Below are 19,542 nucleotides of genomic sequence, written 5' to 3'. Positions count from 1 at the left end.
CCCCGGCCGGCGCCTGCCCCTGAGCTGGCCGGCGCGCCTCGCGCTTCCGCGGCGCGCCGGCCCCGCGGGCGGACGGGGCTCATGCTGCTGCGGGGCTGAGGACGCGGCGCAGCCCCGCCGCCGGCATGGGATGACGGGCTCCGGACCGCGCCGCCTCCGCCGCCCCGCGGAGCCGCTGCCGTCGAGGATGCGCTGCGCCGCCGTCCTTCTCCTGCTGGCGGCGCTGTGGAGCCCCGGGGGAGCGCGCAGTTGCCCGGCGCAGCTGCGCGGCTGCAAGTGCGTGGGCGAGAGGCCGAAGGGGCTGGCCCCGGCCAGGAAGAGGGTCAGCTGCAGCGGCGAGGACCTGGAGGAGCCGCCGGCGCCTCGCTTCTTGCCCAACGGCACCGTCACCCTGTGAGTAGCCCGGGGGCGGGGCGCGGGCGCGGCGCGGCGCGGCGCGGACAGCCGTTCTGATTTGGGCACCTGAAGGAGCCCTGATGGCATTCGTGCGCGCGGGTGGAGGCCGCGGTCGAGGGCGCTCTGGACATGCTTAGAGGTACTCGTGCTGGAATATGGAGCGCTGCGTCTGCTTGGTGATGGTCTGCAACAATGCGTGAGGCTGGAATGCCTGCGGGAGAAGCCGGCCCCTCCTGCAAGGTTCCGTGCCAGGAGTCCCCTTGCGATGATTTGCGGGAAGGAGAGAGCATTCTGCATGAGCTCAGAGGAACGTCGCTCCCTTTGAGGGAGAGCACGAGGGTAGAAGCACTGAAGCCTGGCTTTTCACTTACCCCCGTATTCGAGGGGGGAGGGTTGAATGAACCCCACAAACCCCATCTTCTAGGTTGTGTCTAATGTTAAGGCCACTTAATCATTCATTTCAGTGGATGTTCTCCGAGGTGTATGGACGTTGGATATGATGCTCTCAGCTCCCATCAAAGTTCTGTCGTGGCGGCCCCTTACCGTTTTCTTAAGAACAGTACCTGGAGGGAGGGAGGATGGTATCTGAGACGGGCCTTTCCCCATCTTTGGAGCATTGCAAAAGGGGCGAGCTGGAGTTACGCACTAGACCAGGAACACGTTCTGAACACATCAAAGGCACACTTTCCCACAGCCTTGCTTTGTGGAGCGCCGCATATACCCCAGCAAGTCCAATCAGCAAGTAGGAATCCGTTCTGTGCCATCCAGCGACCAAGTGTCCTCTGGGCTTGTGTGCGAAAAGACCGTGTTTCCTTCAGCAGATGCACGGAGCATTATCCCAAGTGAGCAAAGCTGTGCAAGGGTGATGCGGCGTCAACTGACATAAAGCCTCGGCCGTTTTCACGTGCTTTTCCGACTTCGTGTAAGGCAGGGGTCTCAAAGGCAACTCACCTGGGGGCAGCCTGGGTGAGGCTGGGCCGCATCAAGTATCCCACCACCACGGTGGTGGTGGGCTGCTCATCCCACGGCCGGCCCGGGCGCCGCTGGCGCTTGGAAGGCCGCAGGGCCCCTCCTCCGTGCCCACCTGTCCCAGCAATTGGCCTGCGGGCCGCGAGTTCGAGACCCCTAGCGTAAGGCGTGGGTAGGCAGTGTGGTGCCAATGGGATGAACCAGGATCCTTTGGGGTGGCTCTTTCTCCTTTGCCTGCCTCCCAGGGCAGCCATCTTGTGGTGGTGCCCAAGGCAATTTCTCAAATTGCCAGCTGACCCCTGTCCCAGAAGGGTTGCCCACAGCTGATTCGAGGCTGAGTCTGTGCTTTTCGCACAGTCGTTGCTCTCTGGCCTCGCTGCTTAGAATCCCACCCTGTGTAGCCACGCATAGGCGTCCCTGCTAATACAGGATACGATTCCAGCATCGGTTGAAGTGGGCCTCCGACTGCACAAGCGGATGCAGTGTGCTGCCCTTGAGCGCCTGATGGGGCCCTAACCCTCAGCCCTAAATAAAGCAGTGTTCCAGCCTTCCTCAGTTTTTCCCTCCTGCAGCCCCATAGTCCCCATGGTTGGGAATATTGGGATTTGTAGTCCAAACTGCTAAAGGAGCACCAGATTGGAGAATGCTGCCCTCCATATGTACAGGAAAGAATAGGTTTTAAGGCTGGGGACTTGCATTAAAAGTCAAACATGCGTGGAAAACGACGACACTAAGCAAGGGCTCTTGAGTTCTCGAATGGAAGTTACTATTGGAGCCCGGTTTTATTTCTGTTGCTTCCATTGATGGAATGGATTAGTAGAGCTGGCGCATTCTTTGCTCCCTTTGGCACAAGCTGACTTGAGGGAGGAAGGAGTGGGGAGGGCCGAAAAGACACACCAAGTGAAAGGCCTTGACGTACAGGCTTCCCTCGCATGGGCCCCTGCAGACGTGCTGGACTACAACCCCCAGTGATATTCCCGGTCATCATATGGGAGTTGTGGTCGCAACACATGGGAAGGGCATCAGGTTGGCAAACGTCATCGTAATACCTTATAGGATATCAGACATCTGGGAAGGTAACAAAATTAAGGTATCAACTATTGGTAGCATCAGTATTAGAAGAGGAGTTGGGCCCGCAGTGCGCTATGGTGTTTATGTTTGCACAGAAAAATCCTGCTAGGTTCAAGACAGTACTTCCCAGGAAGCACTTACAGGTTGCTGAGTAAAATCTAACTGGGAGAGATTACAGTGGCTGTCCCCAGCCTGTCTCCTTCCCGATATTTTCGACTTTCATTCTCATCAGCCCCCACCCTGTGCAAAACATCTGGAAAGCACCAGATGCAGGAAGGGGGGCTTAATTTCCAGAGTGAGTCACTCTGAGGTTTGGCCTGTTGCATAAATGGATGCCCGAGCATCTCAAAAGCCTTTACCTCCCTAATTCTGTAGCTTGTGGTAACTTAGGGAAAACACTCTGCATGTGCTCAGAGGCCCTCTGGTGTTTCTTGATGCATCTGAGGTCTGTTCATTTGCATGACATCTGCAGAGAATGCCAGTTAATCCCTGGCAGGTTTGTGGCGGGATTTTAATTATAGTGTTAAATAGGGCTCTACCGGGGCACCACAGGTGTGTGTGTGTGTGCGTGTGTGCACGCACGTGTATGTGCGCGCCATGCTAGTGTGCTCGATTTAGTCCAGAGATGTCAAACTGTTTTTGATCCCAAATTCAGATTGGAGAAGCTCTCAGGGACCAACCCCATTGAGTATGACCAAATAAGGCAAAATGATTAGGTCAGAAGACCAGCATAGCTGAGCGCTTACTCCCAGAAACTAAGCCTTGGGAGATAGGCTCCAGGCTTTTAGAATGGTTGAGAGGGAGAGAAATTATACCAAAGCCAGGTAACCACCAAATGTTGGTAGCTGGAGGAAAGCCATGAGGGGAGAGCTATGGTATGGGAAAGCTTAGGTCCGTCCCTTAAGTTCAACACCCTTTCTCTAGTTAATGCTAAATATTTACTTACAATGATATCTGTAACAAAATGTTGCAGCACAGAGTGGTCTTGTTGAGTCCTTCAGCTGCCTATGAGCTTTCCAGGGTCTTCCATCCCTTTCCCCTTCCTTTTCTTTTTCTGTATCTCTCTCCCCTCTGCACCTCATTATTAGCCAGCCAGCATTCACTGGCCACTCATTGTGCTACTTTTGGTTTTGCTCCACTCTTAGGGTATTCCTTCCCCCTACATTTTTGCCGTACTTCTCCCAACTTGTGGGTCTCCTCCTCATAGCCTGCAGATACCTCTGAATGTGGGGGGTGCTCTTTTCTTACAGGGGGAGAGTTGCTTGGAGAATGAGTTTGCTACTAGACTATAAGTTAGGGCTGTTCCTGAAAAACAAGCAAATGAACTTCTGTGGTTTCTTTCCGTCTATTTATTTTAAAGTAATTTAGTGTCAGTTTTAATGATTGTAAAATATGTTTGCGAAGTCATTGCATACCAAAAAAGGGTATGCATACTTTAATAAATATCAAAAGGTTACTGTAATGGGTGGTGGACTTCAAGCCCCAGGAGAGCTCCTGCATCCAGGCTGGGCTTACAACTCACTCTTTACAGCCGAGAATGTTTTTCCAGCCCTCTTTGAAATATGATGACTGCCTGTAATGAAAGTGACAGTCAATATCCAAAGAAAGCAGTAGTTACTTCTCATTTCCTCTTGCAAAAATTTGAGAAGGCAATGGGGCATCTCCTTTCATTTAAAAATAAAATAAAATAAAATCTAACCATTGGCCAATTTATTTTTTTAATTGAGGAAGAAAAGTAGATGCCTGCAGCTTTCCTTAGGTGCCTATTTTCAGTACACATTCAAGCAAATATCAGAGCTGGATTTGGCACAAAGTCGGGAGAACTTGGCTTGATGCACAGAAAGTTAATAACTTTGCACTCAGAAGTGTGTCTCAAAGGCGGTGGTGGGGAACACATTCCTAGTTTTCCATCCTGCTAATGAGGCTTTTAAAAACTTATAGCAGAGAGAGTGAGAGAGCACACGTGAAGCATTGTGGCCAAATAGGAACATAGGAAGCTGCCTTGTACTGAATCTTATTTGTGGGCCGTCCATGCTGGTATTGCCAACACTGGCTGGCAGCTGAAGATCTGGAAATTGGTCCTGGAACCTCTTGCATGCACTGTGGCCCCTTTTCCTGGACTGTGCATCCTTTCTGCAAAGTTGGATTATCAGCTCTCCAGGGAAATTTCTGAAGTCTCAATCTGTAAACCTTTATAATTCCTATAGAATGTTGTCCAGGATCGGATCAGATCAGATATAAAGTCTCGTTAATAGCCAGATCCCAGCCCTCTGCATATTTTCTGAGCTGAGTGCCTTTGACTGAAGAGCAGCTATTCCAATGCCAAGACATCTTCCTGTGATGTATGCTTGTTCTGGTATTCAAGTTCATTTTCAGTTCCTATGGCTGATTGCTTCTATACTTCTCTGTTTGGCTTGGCTGTTCCTTGGAGGATGCTTCCCTAAACCCTGCTTAAAAATAACAAATCCTGTTTTTTTCTGAATGGTCAGTGGAAGTTTTGCTCAGTCATGGAGTGAGTTGCAGGAAGAATAAGATTACATGCAGCTCTGTTCTTTACACAGCTACTCAGAAGTAGCCTTTCTTGAACTCCAAGCATGTTAGGTAAGGAATAAAAAGTTTTGAGCAGAGAATGTCGCCATCGTATATTTGTATCCCGCTTTTCCTTCAAGAAGGGAGCCTAAAAAGGGGCAAAGAAATACTGACAGATGGCAATCTTAAAACCATCTAGCAATAAAAATTACAGTCAACCTATAAACAAACTTTCAGTTCAAATTTTAATTGTCAGTCTAGTTAATACACACATTTGGAAATGGCCTGAACAACGAGGGATGCTATAAAATGTGGAATACTATAAAATGCAACCTAAACTTGAATGCAAACTACACTCTAAGTTGATACAATACAATGTATCCATGTATTTTGAAAGTATGAATCCCTCCTGAATATCTGTGTTGTGGGAAAATGTGAGCCTAACTGAAACTGGAAATGGTCAAAACCATGTTTGTTACTGGAAGGTAAGCGAGTTGAGGAGGGGTGGACGGCACTCAAAAGGGAGGTTTTGGAGGCGCAAGCCTTGACGATACCTCCAGTCAGTAAGGTGGGGAGGCGGAGAAGAGTGCCGCCATGGATGCGAAAGGAGGTGGTTCGAGGGATTAGACGAAAGAAGAACCTCCGTAGGAAATGGGTACTGGGGGAAATAGACAAAAGGGTATACCGGGAGGAGGAGGCCCGTTACAAAAGCATTCTTAGCAAGGCTAAGGCTGATTATGAGCTGAAACTTGCAAAGAATATCAGGAGCCACAAAAAGGGCTTCTATCAGCATGTAAATGGCAAGAGGAAGGGGAGACAGGTAGTGGGACCAATAAATAAGGAGGAAGGAGATCCAGTGACTGATATGAGGGAATAGGCACAGATGCTAAATGACTATTTTGCCTCTGTGTTCTCCCCAAAGCAGGATGGGGGAGATCCGCATGGGGTACCAGATGAGGCCAGGGATTTTGGGGCACAGATTAGAGTCACCCCCTAGAAGTTGAGCTCCTCAGGGCACTGGATGTTACAAAGGCGCCAGGCCCTGAAGGGTTACACCTGAGAGTATGTTGAGAGTTGGCAGGGGTTCTCTCGCACCCGCTGGCCTCCATTTTTGAGGCCTCGTGGAGAACGGGTGAAGTTCCAGAGGACTGGAGGGTGGCGTCAGTGGTCCCAATGTTCAAAAAGAGGGAGTAGAAGGGACATGGGGATTACAGACCAGTTATCCTTATATCCATTGTAGGAAAAACAATGGCAAGTCTTGTAATAGCAAGAGATCTAGTGATGCTAGATAGGGAAGGGAGGCTGGCGGCCACGCAACACAGCTTCCACAAAAACAGGTCCTGCCGGACAAAACTTGTGGAATTCTATGACAAGGTTTCAAGGTGGCTAGACGGAGGGGACACAGTGGATGTGGTTTACCTAGATTTCAGCAAGGCCTTTGACAAAGTGCCCCATGATATCCTGGTGGAGAAATTGAGGGATTTTGGGATAGACCAATGCATTGTCTGATGGATTAGGGCATGGTTGACTGATCGAAAGCAGAGGGTAACCATTAGTAGGGAATCATCAGGATGGTGGCCAGTGACAAGCAAGGTCCCCCGGGGCTCTGTCCTGGGGCTGATCCTGTTCCATCATTTCATCAAAGACATGGAAGAAGGGGTGAACAGTCTGCTGGTCAAATTCGCAGATGATACTAAAGCAGGGGCAGTGGCCACAACTGAGGAGCAGGTACTCCAGATCCAGAAGGACCTGGACAGAGTCTGGAAGTGGGCAGGGGACAACAGGATGGCGTTCAATGTGGATAAGTGCAAGGTCTTGCACTTGGGGCATAGGAATAGGTGTCATAAGTACAGGTTAGGTGACAAGTGGCTGGAGAGCAGCACTTGTGAAAGGGACCTCGGGGTACTGGTTGACTGCAGGCTAAACATGAGTCAGTTTCTAGATTGAGAGAGGTATTACTACCATTCTATACAACTCTCATGCGCCCGCAACTGGAGTATTGTGTTCAGTTCCAGGCCCCTCATTACAGGAAGCCAGGTTGGAGTCAGTGCAGAGTAGGGCCACAAGAATGGTGGCCGGATTGCTGGGAAAGCCATATGAGGAGAGACTGAGGGGACTGGGTCTTTTCAGTCTGGAGAAGAGGAGACTCCAATGGGATCTGTTGGTGGCATATAGGTACATGAGGGGATGTCACACGGAGGTGGGTAGAGCCAAGCTCAAGGAACCAAGGTTCAGTTTGGATGCCAGGAAGTACTTCCTGACTGTTAGGACCCCAAGGGTGTGGAATGGGCTTCCACGGGAGGTGGTTGAGGCCCCATCGGTGCAGGTGTTCAAGGATAGGCTAGACATGCACATGGTAGGCACGTCGTGAGCGGAGCCGGCTAGAGCCAGGGGTGAGACTAGATGGCCTAGGAGGCCCCTTCTGACTTGCTCTGTTTCTATGTTTCCACGGCCTGTGTCACTTTTGCATATGCTCACACATAAGTCTGCTCCTCCCATTTCTGATTTAAATCTGTGAATATTAATCTGCAGTTCATATTCAAACAGGCATTTCTATTTTTCATTTCTAAATGCACATTTTTAAACACACCCAGAAACTTTTTTGCAGTCGCAGCATTCAGAAACCCCAGAATCCTGGACAGAACCAGGTTCAGATCTGCACAATAGTTCAAGACCTTCACATCAGGTAATTCTGTACCTGAATCGGTAAAGACTGAAGTTCTCGAGCATTGCTAGCTGAAGTCCTTCTTGCACATTTGAAATCACTTTGGGAGGCTGACAGTTCAGTGCAATGACTCCCAGGTAATTGTATAGACCAAACTTCTCCAACTCGAGTGCCCCCCAGCTGTGCTGGATAACCATTCACATCACCCCTTTGATGAACAAATTCCCCATTATTCTCAGCCTTAATGGCTGGGGAATAAGAGGAGTTGTTACCTAGCACATCCAGAGGTCACTAATTTTGGGAAGAGTAGTATAAAAGAAGCTGGAATTTTCCAACCTGCAGCACATCAGCAAAGGTGCTCTGGATGTCCATGTGGGGTCCAAAAGGCATTCTGTGCACGGGACACAAAGCAGGTGCTTCTAGAATGTCGGCTGTGTCAAGTTCGATGGTTGGTTTGTTTTGCACAGTGTCCCTGCCCTTCACTGAACACGCACCGGAAGCGCTGTCGCACAGAAGAGTGTCGCAACCCGTTCTTCATCATCCAAGGGTGCTGGATGGCACACCGTGTGATTAAGTTACAAGAAAGCAGAGTTTGGTTGACCATCAGGACAAAATTCCTAATGTCCGAGCGGTCAGGAAAATGGATCCGGCTGCCTAGGAGGTGGTGCACTTTTCAGGCAGTGGCTGCACAGTCATCCTCCAGGGAATGCATTCAGGGGGGCTTCTGCACCGAGCAAGGGGTTGGACTCCTGGGCTTAAGTGGCCCCTTCCAATTCCTTGATAAAAAGAATACAGCATAGCACCCAGCTCGAGACGATAAGGTCCCCTTCCCATGGAAAAGGCCTTCCCCTTTCTGGCAAATACGACTGCGTAGTATTCTGCCTCTGAACTTGGAGGCTGAATCCTCCTTTTATTTTATTTTTTAGTAATGGGATGTCTAATTTTAACTGTTTATTTGTAAGTGCCTTTGAAGGTCTATAAATGCAAATATAAATACACATGGAAGGAAGGAAGGAAGTTCCATGTAGCTGTTATGATTAACGAGTGGAACCGTCAGCCAATTATTGTAGTGCAGAGAGTGCCTATTTAGGATTTCAGGCAGCCATGCTCTTTCCATGATGCTCTTCCCCATTCCCCCCAGGCCCTATTATCTTATTGGCTTCTTTAAAATCAGTCAGAACTGTGTGCTTCACTAAGCAAGCTAAGTCACCACTGAAGGGTTTTTCTTTTTTCTTTTTAGGCAGAGATGTGGGGTGCGGGGGTGGCTTAGTGTTTCTCCCCTCCTAAGTTTCTTTGCACATTTTCAGAGCTTGGGCATTCTTCAGAGACTACTAGAATCTCCTGGCTGGTGCCACTTCAGCCTCAGAGGAATCTCCCTAAGAGAATGAATCCCCATTGGCACATAAAAGATTCAGGACCAGTCTTTCCACCAGCATCAATGGAAGTCTTATTCCTCTACTGAACTGCCAGGTGGAGCGGGGAGTTTTTGGAGGAGTGTACAGAGGGATGGTTACCCTTTCCTTCATAATTCGTGATGCCCCTGAGAACCATTGGAAGACCCTCCAAACTGAAGTGCTTAGCAGGGAGGATAGTTCAGAGATAGGTTGTGTGGCAGCAAGTTCTTTCACCACCTGCAATCCCCCTTGAAAGTTGCCTCTGGCATGGCAATTAACCCAAGGAAAAAGACTCCCAGTGGCCCCAGTGGACACCTAGGGCTCTGGGAATAGTTCTGGGCCAGACCAGGCCTAGCAGTGCTCCTGTCCATTGGTATAGATCTCTTTCCCCGTGGGGTTCCCAAATATCCATTCAAGCTTTCTGAGTCACAGTGGCTGCATGTGAGATTTTCCCATGCAAGTTCTTTATTGTGTGCTCATAGTTATTTACAAGCTCTTTCAGTGATGTTGTGATCTTCCGATTTCTCTTCTGCTTTTACAGAGCACTTTCCTGCTTCTTTCTTATTCCTTTCTTAAAGAACAGAGAAAATAAGAGAACCAGCAAGGAAAAGGGTTCTCTTTCTCCTGGGGTGTTTGTGTTAATCCACCAGAGTACAATTCCACCTAGAGGTTGAGTAGCAGAACAGAAAAGGAAGAACTTGTGTAGAGCTCAGATCTCAGGGCTGTAACAAAACCAAGGCTAGAAAAGCTTTGTGCTCACAGTCAAAATTTTGTCCTGGAGAAAAGAGACTTTTGGTCTCTCCCCCAGATGCTTCCCACATTTTCCGTAATGCAGTCTGGCAGGAAGCTAGTGTCCAGATGAGCCAAGCAGACAGCGGCACGAGTCACCGACAGGAGGCAAAGGAAATGTGGCTCAGATGGCTCAATTCTGGGCGGTGCTCCATCCAAGGGCAGCCCCTCCGCACCTTTCTGGGTCAATCCTTGCCCCTCCTGTGGCTTGTGCAGGTGTCCAATTTGCTCCAGCTCCAAACTTAGCCTTCTCGCTAAGGCAAGAGGCAAAGCAGCTGTTGCAGATTTCACAATCAGCTACACATCTGCAGGTACAAAATGTTGGCTCCATGTAGATCTTCTGTGCCTTTTATTGTAAAAACGTGATTGATTTCCCTTTCCAAACACATGGAAATCTGCTGGCATGGGAAGGTCTTTTTAAGAAAAGAAAAAAATGATTAGAAATATGTGCATGAAACTTATAAAAGTCCAGGTGAAATGGCCTGGGTTTTTCTCTTTTCCCTTTTTCTTTTGTTGGGGGAAAGGGTGTTTAAATTAATGCAAGATGGGCATACCAAGGAATAAATGCCTTACAGGGGCCATGTTACACTCTTTGTTTGCCCTTGTTCATGGGTGCTCCAAAACATTTTGCTGCCTGAGAGGAAAAAGATGGTGCCTCCTCCTCATTGCATGGCTGAAGCAACTGACAATTGAAGGCTGCTTCAGCACTGGTGACAGGATAGTGTCCATTATCATACCTGAAGGAAGCAGGCCAGCTTTGGAGATTCTGGGCTGTTCCCATAATACGAAGTCTTCTCTTCCAGGATTTTGTTACCTCCTTTCAAAATCTGATGAGACTAAACATTTTTTGGTTTACTTACTTCCTTGTAAGCATGTGTGTCTCTGATTCAGACTGGGATCATGGAATTCCAGGAGGGAGAATCTTAAATCCTCCGCAATTTTTTCTTCTCAAATTCTCTCCACTTACTTGGAGGGAGGGGATTTTAGCTCTCAGAAAGGTGCAGATAATCCAGTTACACTGACTATGTGATAACTCCCAGGAAGTGGGTAGAAAATTTAAAATAACACACACACACACACACACACACACACACGTACGTACGTACGTAGATGCTAAGGAGTGCCTCAGTCCAAAATTTATCCATATAGCCTTCTCTATGAAAATGGCAACTATTGGGCATTACCAAAATATATGCTTTAAAAAAAGTAAAGACTGTGTTACATTGCAAACAGTGAGCTGACACTGAGAAACTCTCATTAAAGGGATACTTACAGCATTTAGTAGACACAGAATGAATGTTTTTAATGTCTAGGATGCAATCTGAAATCCATAGATGCATCAAAGCAGATGCCAAAGTAGCCCATTGATTATGCAAAACAGGACAATCCAGTTCTTATTCTTCTCCTCCTTAAGATCCTTCATATCTTATTTATTCATCAAGAATATAGAAACACAGAAACAGAGCGAGTCAGAAGGGGTCTCCTGGGCCATATAGTCTGACCCCCGGCTATAAATGTGCATTTATAGGCATGGATAGTTGGTTGGTTTATTTGACTATCTTCAATAAAGGTTTCCAATGGGGAGGGAGGAGTTAAAGCTATAGATATAACAGGGTCAAATCCAAATACTAACAAATGTTGTAGTTGCTGGGTGCTTGGTGTTTATTGTTATTTTTAGTTACCAGCTGGGTTTCAGATGTTAATATTATTGATATATTTTGAAGGATATGTATTTGTATCTCAAGTGTATATATTTATGTTCTGTTCAAAAAAAAGGGGGGGGGGAGAAAAACAACAACAGATGTTGCAATTCCAAGTATTGCCATTCAGCTGCAGCCAGCAAATTATATTTTGCATGCAAATAGAGAATGACAAAACTCATCATTGGGAATCACTAACTGATCCAAGGTAAAAATTGCCTTATCCATTGATGTCGACTACAGCAAGCATCTTACTAATTTTTACTAATCTTTTAGTAATTTTTACTGATCTGGATTTCCCCATGGTATCCATTCAGTATGAAAAAGTGGATCAAAGCATAACTGACATGACATTACACATCTAACAATGGTAACTCAGGGAAGAATCTTGCCTATTTCAATATGCCAAGAAACTAATGCCACACATTTAGAGATAGGATCCAGAGAAGAAAATACCCAGACTGACCATAGTGGACAATCTGATCTAAAAGAAAAAGAGCAAAATTTAGTAAAAATTAACTAATAAGTACAATGATTAAAACCAAGATCTGAAAAACCTTCTTTAATTATATGTGACATTCTTGCAAAGATAATCATAATGGACAGGAACACAGCACCTCTCCCCCTACAAAATAAAAAAGGACAATTAAAAAAATATTTGCCAGGTATAGATAGAAGAATCATATGTAGAGCATAAATGCTTTAAGATACAGTATTCAGCCTGATTGTACCATACCCAACAAATTCAGCTTTAAAGATACCAGTCTACTGAAATTCTGAGAAATCTCAATAATCAATTTATTCATAGCATCATAGAATACTAGAGATGGAATGGGCTAGAGAGCTACTGGACCCAGAACCCCCTGCTCAGTGGAGGACTCCAGGTTAAACAGTCCCTCTCAAAGGATGTCTTCTGCGTTTTGTCCTGCTGCATCTTGAATGCTTCCAGTGTGAGAATGCTCACAACTTCCCTCGCTCACTGGTCCCATTGTACTGCTGTAACTCTCAGCAATACTTTCTGATGTTGAGCTAGAGCCTGGCCTCCCGTAACTTGAACCCATTATTCCACGCCCTACACTCTGGGATGATTGAGAAGAGATCCTGCCCTTCCTCTGTGTGGCCACCCTTCAAGTGCTTAAAGAACCCATCCTGTAACCGAAAGCAGTTCCATTGTTCCCTTGCTTCCCTGCTGCAGAGTTCTTCCAATTCTTCTGCTCGGTACTGTCACCCTTTTCCAGGGAGTCTTCTTTTCATTTTCCCTTCCCTCAGGACACTCTTCTGCCTCAGCTCACAGCTGCGCTTCCAGCTTCTGTATCACCGTGAGCTGCTGCAGTTCCCCCACTCTGTTTAAAAGCTCTTCATCTTCTTTTATGCCCTGGAGGGTGGACGCTTGCTGCTCTCGTGCACTAATCTTTCTTCCAGCAGCGCTACAGGCTTGCACTTCTGGCACGTGTAGGCTGTGCGCACAGCCATGGCAGGTCACCACCACTGGGGAGTCGTCTGAGTTCATACTTTCTGCTACCTTTTTGATTCTAAACATAATCAGCTTGAAAATAATTTTACATTCTAAACTATTGTGCAGGATGGTCTAAATGCTACTATTCTGTCTAATGGCACCAGCCACAGATTCCAAAAAGACATCAAGTATTAAAAGAGAAAGTAGACACCCCTGTCTGATACCTCTGCTGAGTTAAAAGAAAGCTCAGAAAGACCAGTATTCATAACTCTAGTAGTTACTATTCAAAATTCTACAGGAAAATCAATTTTACTTATTTCACAATTCTACTTGAGAACCAATGTGGTGTGAGAGCCAGTGTGGTGTGGTGGTTAAGAGCATGGGACTGGGACTCAGACGATCTGGGTTCGAGTCCCTGCTCAGCCATGGAGCCAACTGGGTGAGCCAACTTTGGGCCAGTCACAGACTCTCAGTGCAACCTACCTCACAGGGTTGTTGTTGTGAGGATAAGATGGAGGTGGAGAATGATGTAAGCTGCCTTGAGCCCTTTGTAGGAAAAAGACAGGATATAAAATAAATAAATAAAAATAAAATAAAATAAATACTCAAGTTTACTTTTCAGCAAAAACAAATTTCCAGTGAATTTTATCAAAGTTCTTTCCAGTACTGAAGGAATCAGTGAGGACCTGGCCTATTCTGCCAGTGTTTAAAGCTCTCAGATCAATTATTAGTCTGTAGTTATCAACACCTTGTTTATGTTTAATAAACTCCACCTGAATTACTCAGACCAATGCTATAATAATGTATTTCAGTCTGTCAGCCAAATGGTTCATATTTTAATATCAATTAACAAGACATGCTGAAAGGTAGCTCAAGATCCTTGCCAGATTGAGAAATGAATCATTTAATGAGGATGAAAAGGAGTTTGAATCGAATATATTGTTGTAAAGATAAGGTTTGGAGTGAACCAGTTAGGAAATGTGTCATATTATTCCATTGGAAACCCATCCAGACCAGGTGATTTCCTGGCATTCATATCCTAATTGCTTTTGTAATTTCCTCCATACATAGACGAGATGAAAGGATCTGCCATTGCAAAGAATGCAGACATGGAGAACCAGCATGAGATCATTGGGAATCTTGGTTGCGTAGGAGACGGGCAAGCCTACGGCGGGATCTCAGTGCAGCAGCTTCGACCTGGAGCTGTGCAGGGCAGGCATGAAGCTCTCACGTCTGTCCATCAGGCAGCTGGTGATGTCTGTCTCTCCAATCACAGCAAGGTGGCAGGACCTATCTGGGCCTGCCTTAACAAGGTTTTAATTCCATCCTTCGCTGGCTGACCCCTGTGCTAATAGCTTAATGGAAAAAGTACTGTATTCCTAACAAGAGACAGATAGCTGTATAAGGTCATAGCCAGCCGTGCTGTCTCTCATGCAGGAAACCAAACATCTTCCAGATGTGGAATTCTTCAGCGAGGCCTCATTTCTGCACACAGCGTGATTGCTCTGAAATTGCATATTGTCTAGGAGGTGCCGGGAGCCAAGCAGTGGGGGCTGAAGTCAAGAGAATATAAAGTTTCAGCTTATGACCAATTTCCAGGTCTGTTTGGACTCTTTTTCTGAAGCCTGCTATCTTGCCTGGTCATTCTTGACGAGAGTCCAACCTTTGGCTTGTTGGTCCCAATTTGGGCTGTTATTCTATCTCCTCATCCCCCATTTTCCCCTTTTGGTATCTGTGTGTGTGGAGGGGAGATAATTGACATTTGCAAACTCAGAAGGAAGAGATGCTAATTTGTGCACACCATAGAGTGTTTCCCTCCAACAGCTTGCTTTGCGGAGCTGTTGCCAGATTCTGAGTGGCATCTGGGTGGCGGCAGCAACAGTGCAGTGCTTGAAAGAAGGGAAGTGATCTGGATTAGCAATTAAATGGGCAAGGTCTCTTATCCTGGAGGTATGAGTTGCAAGTTTCCATCAGTGAAATGGGCCCAACTTAGTGCAGTGGAGACCAATCACCACCCCTCTCTTTAGCTACAGGGGAGGTCAGGGTCTCACCCTGTACCAGTTGCGCTGGGAGTTGGGGGTGGGGAGGCGAAGTAGGCTCGTGGTGCAAGCAAATAATGACTTTCCACCAAGATTTCTAGATCCCCACTTAAACAAATTTCTGAAGCCATCTAAAGAAGTTATTACACTAAGTATCCTGCTACACCTGAGCCTAAAGAATTGCCTGGATTTTCTCCCCCTCTCTCTTGCGGGCTAAGAATCATCGATAGACCACACGCCAGGTAGCGAGCATTCTCCGCGAGCTCTGAGATTTTCTACTTTGGAATGTAAAAAGAGCATTCTCGGACATGGATCAAGGATCTGTGTGGTCTACCATCCTGCTCACACCAGCCAGCTACCCACTGGATGCCCCAAGCAGGACAGGAGTGCAACAGCACCTTTACACCCGTGTTCCCCAGGATCTGGTGTGCATTGGCACACTCTCTGATACTGGAGGTAGTCTATAGTGTATCTATAACAGGATTAGTGGCCATTGATGGCATTTCAAAGTGCAGGCAGAGTCCAAAGTTCAGGCCACTACGTGGATTCAGATCAACACATCACTTCTTGTAGTATTCACCTTCAGCAAGCATCTTATCAGCCAGTTAGGACCAAACCACCCCAGAATTCTTTGCATTAACTCCAGGATAGCTCACAGCAATTGTTGATGGGGAATTCAATTGTTGGTAGGGCTCATTTTATCCTCAGGATGTGCTACCCAGAAATGTTTTATTCAGAAGCAGAACAGAAATTTTAAGAAAGCTTTTCGGTGGGGCCTTGGGCATCCCTGTAGCAAACCACATGCGTGCATGCACCCATTCATTCCGATTGTGGTGTGCTGCTTCCCATGAGAGCATCACTGGACACAGTTTTCCTGTTATCTCTGTATCCTCAGGTGTGCAGAACCAGAGGCCTGGGGGCCACATCTGTCTATTCTGGTGGCCTGAGTGTGCCCAGATGCCAGGCGCCTCCCCTCCTGTACCCTCTTTTCCCCAACCACCAACTGTTTAGTGGTTCCTTGGCCTGTGTGCCATTCGTTCGTCTTTCCCAAAGACTGGAATGCCAAGCGCTTTAAGTGACACCACGGTGATATTTTTGGCCTTGGTCCCTCCACCAGACTCCTTTTGCCATGGATCAGGCCCTTTTGCCTTCAGCCCATGCCCTCTCCCCACCCCAGAGCTCTTTCAAATGGAATTCAGCCCTTGGGCTAAAAGAGGTTCAGCTCCACCCCATGGATCCGTTCAGTTTTTTAATTCTTCCATTCAAGGCTGCTGAGGACAGCAGCCCTGGTGCTTGTCTCCTCATACATGTGCACTGTCCTTGCAAGACCCCTGTGACACAGTCCCAGTGAAGGGCAGGACTGATCGCAGCTGGCCTGGGAGTTCCATGTGGAGCACGGCAGTGATGGGAGAAGGACTCTCACCTTGGGCTTTCCCTTCCATCCTGTGGGAGAGCCCTCTTGGGACGCGAGCCGCCAACACAGCTGCCCCCTTCTGTTGCTCCCAGTCCGTTGGCCTTCGTGCACAGCCAGTCACTTTCTGGGAGGCAAAAGGATCATCTGCAACGATGAGAGTCTGCGCTGTCACTGGCAAGGAGAGTGGCATGCCAGAGGATCTCTCAGAGGCTGGAAAATCCCTGACTCATTTGTGCTGTGATTGCTGGCCAACGTGGCCATGGGCAACCAGGGAGCGGGACTGGCTGGCAAGTGTTCAGGATGGCAGCTACATGCACCCACATAATGGCTGCAGACCTCAAGCACCCGCCCACTGGAGCGCTTAAAAATATCTCTTGGCAGCTCCGTTTGATGGAAAGGTTGTGCAGATGAGCACACGAGGACTTTCCTGCGACGAACCACAGAGAGCAGGAACAATGACTCCCTCCTCGCTTCTGTGCACTCGGTTGTTCCGCATAGCCCTGTATACTTCCCAGCACACTTCTTTCTGCTGCCCTGACTCACCTTTTTCCTGCGCTGTGCTGAGCAATCTCACCTGCTGTAAGCTTTCCTCACAGGGGAGTTGCTCCAACCCCTCGCTAATGTCAGTCGTTCTTGTCTGCACCTTTTCCAGCTCTGCAATACCTTCTAGATGCAGTGATCAGAACTTGCGCATTATTCAAAGCGTGGCTGCAGCATAGATTTGTATCAGGGAAATACGTTCTTGGCAGTTGCATTTTCAGTTCCTTTCCTAGTTATGGCAAACATGGCGTTCGCCCCTTTCACAGCTGCCACCTATTGAGTCGACGTGAGCTTCTTTGCCAGAGCCCCAAGATCTCTTTCTCTGGGGAGATCTTGGGAGGGGAGAGCCCTTCCCTCCTCCTCCACATGGTGCCTAAGTGCCCATAGCTCTATTCTCTCTCCCCTAACTTGCCTTCTTTCTCAGATAAATAGTGCTGGTGTTGACGGTGCCTTGTTCATAGGCTTTCCGTTGCACATCAGCTTCAGGTAGCTGAAGCAAGGCCAGCTGTTCAAACATGCAGGTGTTATCTTTTTGCTGTCTCCTCCTGGTTGGCCTACGCAGGAGAACTGCCTGCATTTTTTACTCTCCTTGGGGGCATTGCTGTGGGGACCATCATGGCGAATGCCCACACTTCGAAAAGTACCACCACACCGCTGCCCAAGCGTCGTACAATTATGTATGAGGTTAGGAAAATAGGTGGGGGTTTCCTCCTGCTGCCCCACCACGCACAATTCAAGTGGCACCTGGAGCTACCCAGTGACACGGATCTGTAGCTGCTTCAGGAGAGACCAAGGAGAAGGTACTTCTCCAAGCTACCTGTACAGGGTAGTTTGATATGAGCAGAATGGAACTCGGGGGCTTACGCTTATCCAGTCTTTACCTCCCGCTACTTCTGGTCTGCATTTTTGCTAGACAGCTGTTTTTGACCATCTGGGTGACATTTCAGGGGGGCAGGGGGGCAAGGAGGCTGGAACAGCTTTAGGATACCTCACTTTTTCCCTGGCCCAGTCTCTCCCCCTCTCCACCCTCTGCAATGCTCCTTTAACCCTTTTGGAAAACATTTCCTGTACCATGAAGCAGCTGGCACAGCTTCTTCCATGTTGTCTGCAAAGGGTTGAGAGAGAGGCTCTAGTTCTCAGCTCTGAGGCTGCAGCAGTGTTTCCAGCATTGGAGCTGGGATTCTGAACTGCCCTGTGTCCTCCCCCAGGTCATGTCTAGGGGCAATAGGATTGTTTCGTTAAGGAATTTAAGGAATGTACTAGTGAATGAAGCAGCAATGGCCACTCTCTGATTACTGGACACTACCTACTGGGCAACTTGGATGCATTTATTGATTATGCTATAAAGCAATTTTGTGTGCATGCGAAATTTGAACCCCACTAAAATATAGGCATATGTATTAAAAGAAGAGAAAAATGGGGAAATATATACTTACATAGATCTGAAATAGGTAAAATACCTGAGCAGAATAAAATAAAGATTGAAAGAAGTATCGTTAAACATGTCTACAGCTTTCTTTAGAAATATTCTTTAATTGGAACACTATGTATTTATTTTATTTATTTGTTTATTTATTTAGGGAACTTCTATGCTACCCCATTTGCCGAAGCCTCGGGGCGGCTCACAAACATAAATAAATAACATCCTATAAAACAATATAATTTAACAGTATAAATTAAGTCGCCCTGGCCAAAGAATAAAATAAATAAATAATATTAACAATTAAAATAACGTTTGAATAAAAAAGGTCTTCGCCTGGCACCAAAAAACAAATAACAACGGCGCCAGGCGGAACTCTCTGGGGAGCACATTCCATAGATTGGGCGCCACTGCAGAGAATACCCCCCTCCTGGTGCTCACCCTCCTAATTTCCTTCACGGAGGGTTCCCAGAGAAGGACCTCTCCCACTGATCTCAAGGGGCGGGCAGGCATATATGGACGTAAGCGCTCCTTCAGGTAACCAGGACCCAAGCTGTTAAGGGCTTTATAGGTCATCACCAACACCTTGAATTGGGCCCGGACTTCAATGGGAAGCCAGTGAAGCTGACGGAGAACTGGGATCATGTGACCATAACTCCCAGTCCCCGTCAGCAGCCTGGCAGCTCTATTTTGGACCAATTGAAGTATCCGGACCATCTTCAAGGGCAGCCCCATGTAGAGCGCATTACAGAAGTCAAGTCGGGAAGTCACCAATGCGTGTGTCACTGTTGCCAGGCAGTCATTCTCCAGGTAGGGGCGCAGCTGATGGATCAGCTGAAGCTGAAAGAAAGCGCTCCTCGCCACCGCTGTCACCTGAGCTTCCAGTGAAAGCTCTGGGTCAAGGAGCACTCCCAAGCTGCAGACCTTGTCCCTAAGAGGGAGTGCAACCCCATTCAGGACTAGGTTCAATTCACCTTCCCCGAAGCCCGATCCGCCAACCAACAGGACCTCCGTCTTGTCTGGATTGAGCTTCAGTTTATTGGCCCTCCATGGCATAGCTGCCATGGCGCAGAGCCATAGTCCCCCAGCACCACCTTCTGGAATCAGCCATTGAGATAGGAGTGGAACCACTGCAAAGCAGTGCCTCCGACCCCCAATTC

At 47.6% G+C, this 19,542-nt stretch overlaps 1 protein-coding gene across 2 annotated transcripts in view; it reads left to right on the top strand.

Annotated features, from left to right (window-relative positions):
- The first annotated feature begins 85 nt into the window (after positions 1–85).
- The window catches only part of ADGRA2 (adhesion G protein-coupled receptor A2), a 109,136-nt gene continuing 89,679 nt past the window's right edge, over positions 86–19,542 (top strand). For both annotated transcript variants that reach the window (XM_044437419.1, XM_044437420.1), the window contains exon 1: positions 86–393. In XM_044437419.1, coding sequence (XP_044293354.1) covers positions 131–393 — 263 coding nt within the window. In that variant the 5' untranslated portion in view covers positions 86–130. The remainder of the gene's footprint in view (positions 394–19,542) is intronic.

Source organism: Varanus komodoensis, unplaced genomic scaffold (assembly GCF_004798865.1).
Source record: "Varanus komodoensis strain SLA01 unplaced genomic scaffold, ASM479886v1 scaffold30, whole genome shotgun sequence".
Lineage (NCBI taxonomy): Eukaryota > Metazoa > Chordata > Lepidosauria > Squamata > Varanidae > Varanus > Varanus komodoensis.
This window is presented reverse-complemented; position numbering and strand designations above follow the sequence as displayed.